This window comes from Podarcis melisellensis, assembly GCF_964234715.1.
Source record: "Podarcis melisellensis genome assembly, chromosome: Z".
Lineage (NCBI taxonomy): Eukaryota > Metazoa > Chordata > Lepidosauria > Squamata > Lacertidae > Podarcis > Podarcis melisellensis.
The window spans coordinates 25,008,748-25,024,056 of NC_138547.1; the positions used below are offsets into that span (position 1 = coordinate 25,008,748).

At 42.0% G+C, this 15,309-nt stretch overlaps 1 protein-coding gene across 1 annotated transcript in view; it reads left to right on the forward strand.

Annotated features, from left to right (window-relative positions):
• AMMECR1 (AMMECR nuclear protein 1) overlaps window positions 1–15,309 on the forward strand; it is a 128,744-nt gene that overhangs the window by 107,696 nt on the left and 5,739 nt on the right. The window contains exons 5-6 of the mRNA XM_081897430.1: window positions 10,978–11,068; window positions 13,853–13,949. Of these exons, the coding sequence (XP_081753556.1) occupies window positions 10,978–11,068; window positions 13,853–13,949 (188 nt within the window). The remainder of the gene's footprint in view (window positions 1–10,977; window positions 11,069–13,852; window positions 13,950–15,309) is intronic.

Below are 15,309 nucleotides of genomic sequence, written 5' to 3' on the forward strand. Positions count from 1 at the left end.
TAGGCCAGTGGGATAAAAATGGCACTGAAGAAACTTTTCAGGAGGCAACCAACAGCTGTGGGAAAGTTTTAACCACCCTCTTCCACCAGGTGATTATTCTCTGCATGTGTTTCCCCACTACAATACTTTCCTCACAAAGAAAAACACAAGGTTAAGAGCATTTGGATTTCCTTATGCTGCATCGTTCCACCATTTAAAAGAAATCATAAAGGGATATGGCTATGTTCTTCCTCCAGCACCTGAGGCATTATGCCTCCAAATGCCAGCTGTTGGGGATACTGCTGTTGCACTCTTGTCCTGCTTGCAGGCTTTCAATAGGCATTTGATTGGGCACTTTGAGAACAGAATGCTGGACCAGATGGGCCTTTGGTCTAATACAGCAGGGCTTTTCTTATATTCTTATAGATACCATTCAGCATCAACAAAAGTAACCACTCATTCATTACCACTTAGAGGTGCCACATAATGTACTTAACCTTTGCTTGGTTAGGTACTCATTCTAAATTACAGCAGTTGGGAGAAAGAAGGAACGGATTTCCAGGAAGATTGGCAATCAGTACTTAAATGTCAGAGAGTAGGGACAGCAGAAGTGGCTGGCTGGTTTTTTAATGTGTTTTCAAAATCTTGGCATTTATTTGAAGGGTCTTCACAATGGAAACTAATTGTTCAGCGGGACTTGGGGTGCCTTCCCCCCTTTATTTCCTAGTATCCTTTAGGCTGTGGTCTTCTATATCATTGTAGGCAATGGTGAAAAACCATTTCAGTCTGAGGGTTGTATTGTCTCATGGGCAAATTTCTGGAAACAGCATGCTAGTGGTGGACAGCAGCACAGACAAAGTAGGTAGGGCAATGTTTGTGACATCTATCTTTGTGCAGTGGGCTACATTCCAGTAATACAAATGTTTGATAAGGGAAGGAGAGGACCCACTTGCACACTTTTCCGTGCAGGCAAACAAGAAACATTTAAGCCAGGCAAGGCTCTCAAGGAGGGTGAGGAGGAAGTGAGAAAGTGGCCAGAGAAAGGGGGCATGACCTTAGGAGTAGCCTAATGGCTGGACAAGGAAGTGTGGAGGGCAGCATTTGGTTCTCAGACCTGAGGTGTGTGTCTCTCCCCCCCCCCCTTTTAAGCAAGATGGTAGCATCCTTTAAGAGAGAATGAATTTTATTGAAATATGGGACCTTAAAAGAATTATTCTCCTCTGACAGTAAGAAAGCTTATATCATCCGTGTTTCTTTTAAGGAAGATGCAGTTGTGAATGGCCAAAGGTCATTTCAAGATGGCTAGAATATGACCTTAAGAGAGAATGTAGGTCTTCCATCTGGCATAGCTGCTCATTTCCAGGTCCTCCTGAAAGGAGACCTTTCTTCTGTAGGTATGCTGTTAATGATATTGTGGGAGCTAATACAACAAATAGCTGACAGGTGCGAAGCTACTTCTAAATTTCAGGTTCTTAGATGGTTGAATGTGGTGCTTTTTATGGCAAGTGAAGCTAAGGATGTGACTCAGGGATGCATCTGCACTTTGGTGCAGGCAGACAAAGGATTCCCCCCCCCCCACTGGATAGTTTAATATTTTCCCTTGAGAAATATATACCTCTTCAGTTGGGGATGAGTGAATTGGCTGTCATTATCTCCCATATGTTATATCCCAAATTGCTGCCGTTCTACCTGTTGTTCAAGTATAATTTGCATGTTTTTCCAGCTACTTGCCAGAAGACTCACTTGGGACCACAGTGTACAAATACATGCATTTTCATTTGCCCCATTCATTCTTCCCTGGCATGGCTTTGTGGGATTCACCCTGCACATCAGCTCCTGCTATCAGGAAACTGGGCATGTTGTTACTGCATGCCTCTCAGAGCAAGGGCTTCCTACCCCACAAACTTTGCCAGTATCTTCATAAAAAAAGATAAAAAGCTGATGCATTACGTAGGGTAAAAGAAATGCCAGTAGCTAAGGGTTGGTTCAAATGCAAACATACTATTCATCAAAGCAGTTTGAGTGGCCCCAGGGACACAGACACATGGAAGAAGAAGTAAAGAGATCAGCTGGCCACTAGACCATAGCTCACTGGCAGAATACATGTTTTGCATGCAGACAGTCCAAAAATTGATCCCCGGCATCTTGAGGTAGGTCTGATAAAGATTTCCTGCCTAAACGTTTGGAGAGCCATGTGCTAAATCTTTGGATGTTCAGGGCCAAACATTGCTTCTTCCTCACATCTTGGTCCTGGAAACATTCGGGCTACTCCACTGTATGCCAATAATGGGTCTGACCCTACTTTTATCATAGCAACGGACATAGAGGACTACTGTTCTCATCTCCTTAGCCTAGTTCTTGAAATTTCCTTTCCTCGAGTGACATTCCTAGTACCTTCATCCCTCGACCACAGCTAGACCCTTCCCAGAATAAAGAGTATTTGGACTGCCTAGATGACAAGACCCTGCTCTCGGCCTCACTGATGTGGTCCAAAGGAAAGCAGAGCAGTACACCTGGCACCAGCTTGGCTGTAGGTGTTGCTGGAAGGTGGCATACAAGCCGCCATCCAACTGTCTTAGGGATTCTACTCCAGATTTGTATAGCTTTTTCTTCTCCTAGAGATATCCCACAGGGCAGCAGAGGTTTAGGACCAGAGTTTTTCTTCTCTCAGAAGGGCTAGCTTTCTAGGTGGACGAGCCCCTCACTTCCCTCCTCAGCATGTGCAGGAACTGCCTTCTTGACCATTGGTCCCAGCATTGGTCTCAGCTGCTCAATCCGCAGGAGCCTTTATTCATGTGCATGGGAAGTCCCTAACACATCAAGGGTTTGAGAACCATTAGCTCCCCTCACCTCATTTAGCCAGCCAGTCGAAGCTGTTTTCAGGGTGTGGCAGCTGTCATATGCTGACAGCTTTAGGAGTCATAGATGAGAGCTAGGAGCATCTGCCTTAAGGGGGGACATGAGAGGACCAAAGGAGACATGAAACAGGAGAGAGAAGGAATGATATCTTACATTTTCATTCTGCCTTTCCTTCAGATCACTTAAAGCAACTTAAATTTGTTAATCTAGTGTTCCAATCAGGATCAGTGCACTGACATTCATTGGATTCAAATCAAGGTTTGATTTTGTCTCTCTTTAAATACCTTTACTGGATTCTTGTCTTCCCCGGGATCCTGCACACATTTCTTGTTGTGGCCTTTAAAGCTCTCTCTGTCACTGCCGCCTCAAACCTGCTCTTAATATGCCAACATATTCCTGCCTTTGTTCATTCAGTTCTGCCACCTTGACTGCTTGAAGGCCTCTGGCTCCCACAAAAGACTCCTACTCCCCTTCTATTGTTTGGAACTAACTCTAAAATGTCCCTCTCCCTTTCTCTTTTTTCACTTTAAAATCCCTCTTCAAAATCAGCCTCTTCCATGAAGTAATTGACACAATTCCCTGTAAACTAAGCCTAGGCTTATGCAATTGTACTAAACACATAGCCTTGTTCTGTTGTCTCTCTCATGATTGATTTCTAGATTATATGACCTTTGCAACAGGTACTTGTTCTCTCATTCTTTGTGAAGCACCATTGCATATGTGCTCCCAAGAACACAGAATTTAGAGCTAGGAGCAGAGAACTGTAGTTGGAGGAAGAAGAGACGAGAAGGGAGATTATTTTCTTTTATTAAAAAAATGCAGGAGGATTTAACATATTTCAAAGTGGAGGTGTAGGAGGGAAGGAGAAATAGAAGAGGGAGGGAAGGAGGGAAGAAAGTATGTTGTAGGGTTGCTGACTCCCAGATCATGTCAACATTCTCTTGGTGAAGAGAGACTGCAGGATGTAAATTGCAGTTTGTGCAAGTGTGGCAACGAGAGAGCCAGGAAGCCCTTTTGAGATCAGGGTAGCACAGCTGTGCCCAAGAAGAATGCCAAACTTGCATGCAGGAAGAAAAAAGACTGGATAAATTGTCTCTCTTTCTCCATAAAAACCAGAACATTCTGCCACAAGAGCCAGAGGCCAAGATGGAGCTAGGCAGAATTCTCACCAAAGACAGAGCAAATTTTGCTCTGTCCACATTGTTGTCCTGCTTGTTTGAGTGAAACTGCCCTCCTTTTTTCCATGGAAAAGGAAGGAGGAAGGGTGCAGGACTACTTTCCAATGGTGGTTTTGTTAAAATTCTCTGCAAAAGCCCAGGTTATGGGAGGATAACCACCTTCCCTTTCCACCATGGACAATTGTGGGAAGGTAAGGGGGAGAGTTTTTTTGCAGAAGTAAGCCACAGCGAAGTGCAGGTTATATCTCCTTCAAAAGCCCAACACAAGGGCATACAGCTCTCTCTTCCCCCAAGTTCTCTGCATATGCTAGAGAAGTTATGGAAGGAGACTACAAAATAATGGCCTGGTTAGTAAACCAATGGTCTTACTAAACCTGAAACACCACATACATAGAGAATGCAGGCATATGGCAGTTACCAATTTCATGCAAATGGTGATGGAGGGATTATAGTAGACAGGAACTGGGTGAACAATGTCTGTTATTAGGCTTGTTCCAGTCCTAAACAATAAAGAAACTTCTTCATGTTGTAACTTTTGTTCATCTTGTTATTCTTCAGATTTTTTAGCCCTCTTGCAGTCATGCTGATGATTACAGTGTCATTCCCAAGCCCCACCCAGAAAGTCAAAATTGCAGAATAGGCAAATTGAAGGGAATAACAAAATCTTTAGGTTTAGTTGTTCCTCTGTTGAAGCCCTCCAGGAGTTTTACACTACAATTGTGTTGGCTGAGGCTTATTGGAGTTGTAATACAAAAACACCTGGAGGGCACCAGATTTAAGGTTCTCAGTTGTGTTATGAATCTCCACTGCAATACTCATACTTTAAAGCTGCCACTTTCAGGCAGGGTATGGTTCAAAATATTTTTCCATCCCTGATACGGCTTTAGGAAGGGATAGATAGATGGATGTGCGTATAGTGAAGCTCCTAAGAGTAGATGTGATTACTGTATTTCTTTCAGTGTATTTGCTATGAACTGGATTCCTGTTGCAGCAAGCTCAAGAGCTGTGTGTACCTGTAGAACTCTTCCAAAGCTGTCATCAGAAAGAAAAACAGTATCAGAACTGGCTTGCCCCGTTGAGTGACTTCTGAGAATTAATTTCTCGTATGAAGTTTCATTATCTGGGCCTGTCAAATTTCCTTTTGATGTAGCTCATTGATGGTAGATGCTGGAAGTAATTAGGTTTTTTTTTTTAATCTAGTTACATTTTCTGCATCCATTTATAGTGTGTTTGAAATCCTTGTGGATAAGAGATCAGTGATCTCTTCTCACTGCTGTAGTGGTGGTTGGTCCATTTGAGTCTTTGATCCCACCTTTACTAGACTCAGATTAACAAAATTATTTATCAGATCCAATGGGAGGTAATAGATGTCATTGTTACAGCTGCATTTGTGCTGGATGTCTCATTATCTGATGAGGTTTAGATTTGAAGCAGCCTCTAACTTCTAGAGGGGTGGGGGAACCTTTTAGGATGATCCACTCCCTGAGAATTATGGATCCCAATGCTCTCCTGGTGTCTCCTGGAGATTTTTCTGACTAATATGATTAACTGCCCAATCAATGCCCTGGTTGATCTCTAGAATTTGGAAGTAACATAGGCTGTCAACATAATTGCAACCATACGTCCTCTCCTGTCTTGTAGAGTTGGACCATCTCCTTGGTTTTCTGAGGAGTGGGTTCAGTGAAATGAGAAGGATGATGACTAGAGCATAAGTGACGAAAGACTTGGGCCAAATCCGACCATACACAGGTAAGAGCCTATTCTGTGACTGTGTTGGTGGCAAAAAACAAATCTTAACAATATCCACTCCTTATGTAGATGCCATAGTTATAGCAGAATAGTTTCCATGACTCTAGGACTCTGCCTACTCTGTTTCCTATGGATACTTTTCAGTTTGTACAATCTGCTACATGGACAAGATTCTGGAAGAGTTGAGACCCACCATGTTTACTTTTGACCTGTCCCCATCTTGTCTTTTTAAATCTGCCAGGAGAAGGTTTGGAGTGTAGGTCACTGAGATGATAAATGCCTCATTAAGGGAGAGCAAAGTTCCAAGCAACACTTAAGATGGTTGAAGTTAATTCCTTTCTACAAAAGCCATTGCTCGAATCATCCAATTTGAACAACTATTGCCTTGTCTTGGATCACAATGTGTAGATGTGCCTTTTACCAATACCATCTGGTAGGCCAGCAGTGCCTTTCCTGGAAATGTTAGACCTAGGCTCAGTCATTGATACTCAAATCATGTTTTTAGGTTGGGTTACTGTAATTCATTATACTTGGGATTGTCCTTGAAAATAGCCCAGAAACTTCAATTGGTGTAAAATATGGTCACCAGGGTACTGTCTAGGGCCAGGTCCTTTACCAACCTGAATGTTTGCTAATTTATTTCCAGACTCAGAAAATGATCTGGGACCATGGCACCTTAGAAATTAGAATGGCTTTCTACTTCAGCTATCAGGTGTGGGTACTAAAGAGAGGGTTTTTTTTCTGTTTTTGGCACCCGGGATGTGAAGTAGTCTCCCAAGAGAGTTATAGCAAGTCCCTTGACTGCCCGCCATTTGGCAGGCTTTGGAAACAGTCTGGGACATTATCAGAACAAGACTTCATTTAGACTGCTTTTAGCCTACCACTGCTTTCAAATCTTTATTGTACTCAGTTGTTTTATGCTATTTGCATTATTTGTTATGCTGTTTTTATTGGCTTTTGCAGTTTTTAATTCCAGTATAGAAAGGTAGCTGTCAAGGGTTTGAGGATCAAGGGAATTTGGCCTCTCAATTCCAATATGCTGCCTGCCCCTAGGTCATAGTTCAAGCCTGGTCCAGAGTCCAGGTCTGTGGCTGCCTATGTTGAAGGCAGAAGTTACTCTCAGCCCCAGGGTAAACCAACCCTCAAAGGAAGTAAACTGTCCCCACTTGTTTGATTCACCCAGTTTGAGTCAGGAGATTCTCAAGTTGCATACCAGATGTCCCCAAGGAGCAAGAGCGAAAAGTACCACTCTCTGCTTCCTGAAGCCTCAGGCAAAGTCAGCCAAGTGCATAGTAGCAGAATGTGACCAAAGTGATCCAAGACACTGGTTTTCGAACCAAAGCCTTACCTAAATAACCATGCCTAATGAACCTTGTTACGGAAGGATTTAGGAAACATGCACACAAATAACAAAACCTTGCCTAAACTGGATACATGACAAACACTCTTTGTCCCCTCAAAGAGGTGTGGCTTAAGGTTTCAGTCAGAAAGTTCAGAACCAAGATAGGGGACAAAGGAGTAATGTTAAGGAAATGTCTCATGCCCTCTAGCATAGCAACCTGCTTCTCAGCTGGAACTTTCCAAAACTCTTTGATGAACTCATGACAGCACAGTTGAAGAATGTTTGCCCAATTAACGGACTGGTCACTTTCGGCCTTGAGACGCTGGTACCAGATAGCACAGGTGCAATACTTTTGCAACTGCTAACAGTTTGCTAAAAGAGAGAAAACTGCTTTCTCATAATTCCAGATCTTACTTCAAAAGTCTAAGCTTCTTGCTCAACTGAAGTTTTAAGAACTGAGTCAAAGTTTGGGCACAGAACTGGTACAACAGCTCAATATCTTGACAGTAGCAGATGGGATTTTGTCCTTTCCTATACCATTGCCATTTTCCATGAGATGGTCTGCCTAGACACCTGGAACCCATTCTTAGTTAGGCTACCAATAAAGTGGTGGTTATCATCTCTGGACCCAGTTCTCAACTTAGTCGATCAGTTCCCAGTCCTATGCAATTCCTATCTTTTGTCTTGTTTTGAAAGCCTTCAAGACAAAAGATTCCACTGTGTCCCAAGGCACCTAATTCCAAAGTTGAAATGCTATTATATTTCAAAACGCGTTTTGTGGCTTAAATCCATTGTTTCTTATCCTATGGGGGGAGCAGAGGGGGTGAATTCTTCTGCATTCTCCGAGAATATGATATGCGAAAATTGTGATTGAAATGTAGCGGTTTCTCCCGGTCGTTCTCCACAGAATCCAGAGCAACAGGTGTGTGTTCCAATCAATGTTTGATAAAATATTTCTATATTTTCCATGTGTGTCTGATAGAAAGTGGTGGTGAAAGCTTCACAGGAAAATGTATAAACATCTGGTGGTTTCACACATAGAGCCAAGCCATTGCACCTCGGTGCTACAGAAAGCAAAAAAAAAAAAAAAAGCCTCATGTTTCTAAGTCACAAACATTCTGCGGTTCTGGATACTTCTGATCTTCCCATTTCACATGGGGCCATTTCTATTGTAGGTAGTGTTTGCTAATTGTCCTGCAGACATACATTTTGCCCTTCTGTTTAGAAAGGGTCCATAAGTAAGAGATTAGCTTCTTTCTGGCTCCCAGTCCACATGTCATTCCCTTTAAAAATGCTTTAAAAAGTTCTAGCCTAATGTCTCCAGTGCATATGCTACCACTGCATAAATCATTCAAAAATATTTCCATGGAAGCCACCAATATTACTTCAGAAAGGGTTCATAATCATAATCCATATTTGTGAGCAGGAGATGTTTATTTCTTCCATGCTCACCTTTAGCTATGCCTTCCATCTTGGTTTTTCACATGGCATTAGTGTTTATATACTGATTTCCAGAATAATCCTCTATTACAACCCCTCTGTATTGTGTCTGCCTTCCATCTTGTGCATTGGTATAGCACTGTTACCCAACCCTGAATACAAATAATTGGGGCATATAATAAAGTCAATCCACAGTAACCTTGATCTGATCAGGTGGTTGCTTTTGAAACATGCTTATCCTTTCACTAAAACAATTCTCAGGATTGCTAACAACTGCAATTAAACAGCACAGTAGTGATCTCTTCAGGAAATGCTAGGTGCTAATCTAAAAACCATTAAAAACTCTGGGACTGCAAACAATTTAACCTGGCATCTAAAATATGCCAAATTTGGCACTAGGTGAGAGGGAGGATTCCATAGCTAAGATGCCACAACCAACTAATTCTGCCCCTGGTAGCCACCCTCTCCATCTCAGAAGGCACCCAGAACCCAGGCTTTCATGGTTATTTTAGTAAACAGGAAGGAATAAGTAGTCTTGGTCCCACAAGACTTAGAAAGCTGAAAGGACTCACAGGTCATGTTTTGACATAATGCTAAACCATAACTTTAGTTCTTGGTCAGGGAATGGGAAACTACGACCCTCCAGGTGTTGCTCGACTCAAGCTCCCATCAACAAGCATGGTATTTGTAACCTCCTGGGAGGAAATGGATGTAGGTTTGTCAGGCAGGGAGTGTATGTGAAGATCTGCAACATCCATCTACATCCCAAGTGGTTTCTTCTACTCCTCTTCAACCATCCAAGTGTCACCTCTTGGACTCTTCTACCTTTCCAGCCAAGCTAAGGTATCCAAGCACAGTGGCATGTCTTTAGCACAATTGTATCCTTGGATGGGTTGGTATGATTATTTTTTCCTAGGGGCTGTGAATATATAATGGGGAAACAGTGGAGGTCCCATTGATGATTAGCTCCTCCTGTGTAGTTCTGATTAGGTATCTAATAAACTGGATCATAAATCAGTTTTAAATTGAATCCTTCATCAGTCTTGGAATTAGTTAGTTTGCATAGTCATACCTGACTCTCCTGTTAAACCTGGTTAGCTAGCCTGCCTGTCTTTTGCCTCTCCATGGCAAGTTTCCGAGAGATGCTGTAGTTACCTTCAGAGCCAAGTGCAAATCTCCATTGCAAATGGTTGTTTCGCTAACTTTGGCTGTCCCAGCTTAGAAGTCTTAGGTTTGTGCAGAGAATAAAATGGCTGGCTTGCATGTATGAATTGTCATGAAATCATTTGCACTAGTCTTTGTTTATTCTTAAATAAATTTGTATTGGGAAGTTCAGTGTATATTAGTGTACTATAAGTTAGAGTTCTCAAGGGTTATGAACACAAATGCTACTTCTCCCATGACGATGTGAAAGTGAGAATAATATCGGTTTTGTATTGCATTCTGAAATATATCTGACTCTGCTAACTGGGTGGGCCTCCTTGAGCCTCAGTATTCCAGTGCACAAGTCTAAGCAGGCATGGGGAAGACTTCTGTTTGTGTGTAGTTTTTATGAAAATACGGCTTTTGACGCCCAGCCAATTTATCAGTAATCTCAGTTTGACATAACTATTACTTCCACATGAAGACTACTCTAAAAGAGGGAATACAAATAGTTATATAATAGGGTTCAGTGTGACTTCCTTGAGACTGTGGGATCGACTTTTACACTTATCTTCTCTGAAGCAGCTGTAAAAAAATATTGCAAGTCTCTTGTGTCACCCCATTGAAGTCTTAGCTTGTATCAGTTCTGTAGTTCTCTGTTTGGGGGCTTATGATTGCATAAGCATTTAGATATCTCTCAAGCCACTTTGAATAAGTGAGATGCTTTGCCATGAAAAGGACTCAGAGGACACCTTTCAGAGCCTTTAATTATTAAGCAATCTATTTGATCCGTTGAACTTCACCAAGCTGGTTGGCCATTTGTTAAAATGGAGTTAGTCCTATTGCTTTTGGTAAGTCTCTGCTGTAATATAAAATAGCTGCTTCACCTGGACTTGGACAGTCACTTCAGCAGATGTATTGTATGTTGAGTATAGCAAGAACACTCCATCACTTTTGAGAAGTGAGTGGGAGCAGATGTGCTCACATAGGAGACAGTAGGACTCAACTTCTGCCGACCTTTTATTGGCTTCAGTACGAGATGCTGATGGAGTCATTCGTATTCCATAGCATCCTAAGTGAAGGATATGTTTCTTTCTTCTCAGCTTCTCATTCAAGAGAGGCTAAGTGTGACTTTAAAAAAATACCCTGGAAGAGCAAACAAGGTCAAGACTTGGGATGACCTTTTTTAAAAAATGCAGAATTGACTCTTTGAGATTTATGTTTCTATCTCTTTGTTTTCATTTTTCTTTTTTCCAATGTCCTAATAATGCTGTCCATTTCTTTCAGGTGGGTGTACATGGTATTAGAATAGAATTCATCAATGAAAAAGGATCAAAACGCACCGCCACCTACTTACCGGAGGTTGCAAAGGAGCAAGGTCATTGTTGCACTTTATCTCATATGCTCTGGTGAAGAATTTAAACATACATAGGAACTTAAAATGCAATATTTGACCTTGCGCTGATGTCAGATGATGGAGCGATACTTTAATTGTAAGGGATGACTCTTCTTTAAATGCCACTTATGTATCAATAGAAAATAAAGGATTGTGTCCAACTAAGTCACGCTCAGAGTAGACCCACTGAAACAAATAGACCAGTTAGCCACATCAGTTGACTTCAGTGGGTCTATAACTTACTTGCATACAACCCTGAGTCCCTTTATTGGGAATCCTTCCATACATTGCAGCAAGCTAGCAATGTGCTACAGTAAGGTAGCTGAGTATCAAGATCAGTAGCATGCCAAATAGAAAACGTAGAGCAACGTCCACAGGGTCTCTGCGACAAAAAGCTGCTCTTTGGTGCATGGGGCAATCATCAGCAACATGGGGAAAGTATTTTAAATAAGTGATGAGACAGTTATGAATAATTGCTATAATGTTCCTCTTGTCTGGCGGTCACTGTTGGTACTTCATCTGCATGTACTTCGATTTGCTGCTGTTTGGAGGAGACTCCGGCCTCCATTTTTCTTTGAGATGTTTCGCACTTTATGGTTTTTAAAATGTGCTTCTAAAAATGTGATGTGTGAGTGAACATTATTGGAAAAATGCAAGTCAGTGTGCCGGAATTGAGTGGCTTCAACCTGTCAAGTGTCCAGCAGGTTACATACATACTTGGGTGTTGCTCTCACAGGACATGGGGAGTAGGCATAAGGCCAGGGGCATCAATGACACAAGAAGCCACATTGTGATGCAAAAATACTACATGACACAGAGCCTCAAATTCCAGTATTAAATTGAAAGCTGTCATTGGCCAGGATCACCTATCAACATTGAGCGGGTGTTGCTCTGTCCCTTGGCAACTCTTTGGTTAAAAACCCAACATGGTTTGCAGCAAAAGTTAAGAGTAAAAGTTGGTTTGATTTTGGGCTATAAGTGCCTGTAAGGACTGCGCTTGTGTATGACTCTGACCCTCTTCTTATCACAATGAAAACCATGCACTAGTTAGGACTCCCATCTAAGTCCACAGTCTGAGGCAGCCTGTCAGCAGCCCTGTCCCATGCTGTTCTATAGCAAAGGCACTGAGCTGTCAACTTAATAGTTTGGGAAAACTCGGTGAACTTTGTCATTGACTAATTAAATGAAATAAAGCAGCTAATGTATACTTGCCAAAGGTTTTCTCAGCATTATTACTTTTATTGCGTTGGTTGCACTTTTTCTGCATCTCTCTACATGAGTTTCGAGTTTTTTAAGGCATCTCACTGGGCTTCAAGGCATCTCAGTGGGTTGTGTCCTATGTTAGTCATACTCAGACCCAACCCATTGAAATTAATGAATGAGGCTAACTTAAACCCATTAATTTCAGTGGGTCAACTCATGAGTAGACCTTAGTTAGGTATAATCCCTTGTGTGGACTGGGAAGAGATCATTTTTTAATAAAAAAAACCCAACATGTATTGAAATGCTTGGGATAATTGTTCATCCCGTATCTTCTAAGAAGCTGTAAAGGTCTCTGGAGATAACAGGCTCTCTAGATTTACAAGGCAAATGAAACCAGGGGCGGGGGTGGGAGGAGGATGGGAATATTCTGTGCAACACAGTGATGGTTGGCACAGTCCTCCAAGTACCACCACTGCACAGTCACCATTAAAATGGGCAAAGGTTGATAAACAGTTATTCGTGGTTAGATTGTTCTTCATTAAATAACATTGTTATTTTGTTCATTGCTATGGCACAGCATCTTTGATAAAGTGTAAGTTATGCATTTGCTGATCACCATTTTGTACTGAGATGTAAAATAGGGTTCATCTTAAGGAACTATGAAGTAGGTTACTTCTAAGCCATGGCTATTATCAGTTGCCCACCTATAATATAAGCATGAAATAGGAACATAGTTCTACTTTTGCTTTTGCTTTTTTTTTACAAAATGTTTCTCCTGTTCTTCCTCCAGGGATCTCAGGGTGATACACATAGTCCCTTCCCTCTATTTATCATTAGCAATAACTGTCTCAGAAGGATGGACAATGACTTAGGATCACCCAATGAACTTCAGAATTGGCTGAGGTTGTGAACCTGGGTCTTCATGTAGTTCAGCTTGTAGGTGGAGGTCCCGTGGACCTCCAGATAGCTGTTGAACTATAGCTCCCATCATCCCTCACCATTTGGCCAGGCTGGATGGGGCTGATGGGAGTTGGAGTCCCAACAACATCTCAGAGGGTTCCCTAGCCTTGCCCTGTTTTGATGCTGCAGTTTGAGAGTGTGTGTGTCTGTTTTACCTTTTGTGGGGCCAAGATTTAACCAACATACATGCAATATTACCATTAGAAACTTCAATTGCAAATGACTTTATGTAGTTTTTTAGTGCAAACATGGCAGCAAATTTCTTGTTTGCTTATTCCATACATATTAAAAACAGTTATATGAAGCTGCTCTTCCATATAAAACATCACAAGTCAGTATACAAACTAAAAGCATCAAATGTTTAAAAAATGAGCTCTAGAAAGCAGAATTGTGTGTGCCTTCTGGCTGCCCACCCTTCTTCACAGGAAGAAATAGGTGAGATTTCTTCTTGCAAGGGCATTTTTCTAGGTGAGAGAATTTGCATGCTGCATGGTTAGACCTGGCTCTGGCGTCTACACAATGTCTTCACTAGTTATGCCTTGCAATTTGGCTTTTGGTTTCTGTGTTCTAATAGTATTTTCCTCCCCTGACGATTCTCAACAGGATGGGACCATATTCAGACCATAGATTCCTTATTGAGAAAAGGAGGCTACAAGGCTCCAATTACAAATGATTTCAGGAAAACAATAAAACTGACCAGGTAGGAGTCCATTTTTCTCTATGCTTACAATCTGCATTTCATGGGCACGCCAGTTTTATTATTGGCAAAAAGTGAGCTGTTTCCTGCAGCATCTCTCCTGATAATGGCAGCAAAGATCTAATAATGACGCTTAATAGAATATTCTCCCCTTTCTTCTGCATCTGGATCTAATGGATTCTAGGAGTCTGGGCATATTAGGGTATTAGAGCTTTGCAAAGAGGAATTGATTATGATGATGAACAGATTGCAGTATGAGAGAGCAGCAGTCCTGAAGCTCTTCATTTAGAGGCTGAGGCAGTTGCTTTCAGGCTCTTAGCCCAAAGCAAATGTGACATTAAATGTATAACTGTATTAGCTGCAGGATTGAGGCTGTCGGCAGAGGGGGCTTAACCCTTTCTCCCTGTGCTGCACCCCTGCTGAAAATCCCCAGCTGCTTTTGTTAACAGGGAAATGTTTGTTTGTTTGTTTGTTTAGGAAAGTATTTGTATACCACCATTTCATGCAATACAACATGGAGGTGCACGGCAGCATATACCATAAAATGTAAAACACCATGCCTCATTCTAACTCAGGCTCAGGAGAGTTGGGAGTCAAACATCTAGGTGGCCACAGGTTCCACATCCCTGATCTTTGCAAATTTGATGGAGACGTATGGTCCTTTTAACTAGGCACTACTTCCCCAGTCCTGTACACATTGCCGAATGGGTGGACTTAATTAGACCTGGATTGCAACTGCTTCAATTTCAAGCCAGTTTAGCTTTTAAGGGAAACTTTAAACACAGCAGAACAATTCTGCCTTTTTTTCTTTTTAATGGCTAAATGTTTGCCGATCTGTGCTGTTTGTGTAATTAAACATCAAACTACATTTAAAGGCAATTGCAGAACTATTCCAGATAAGTGCATGTTGCTGATCATGGGCCAGATCCTGTGTTAGCAGCCACACCAAAATGCACATTCATCCTTAGTAGAACTTCTGGTTTAATTTACAATGCTTTTGTCCTCATGGGTCTTACTTCCCTTCCCACTTAGCCTCACTTCTTCTTCTTCTTTGGCGATTCATTTTATTCTGATATATCAACAGTTGCACTTTTTAAATCATAAAGGTAAAGGTAATGGGACCCCTGACCATTAGGTCCAGTCGTGGCCGACTCTGGGGTTGCAGAGCTCATCTCGCTTTATTGGCTGAGGGAGCCGGCGTACAGCTTCCGGGTCATGTGGCCAGCATGACTAAGCTGCTTCTGGCAAACCAGAGCAGCGCACGGAAATGCCGTTTACCTTCTCGCTGGAGCGGTACCTATTGATCTACTTGCACTTTGACGTGCTTTTGAACTGCTAGGTTGGCAGGAGCAGGGACCGAGCA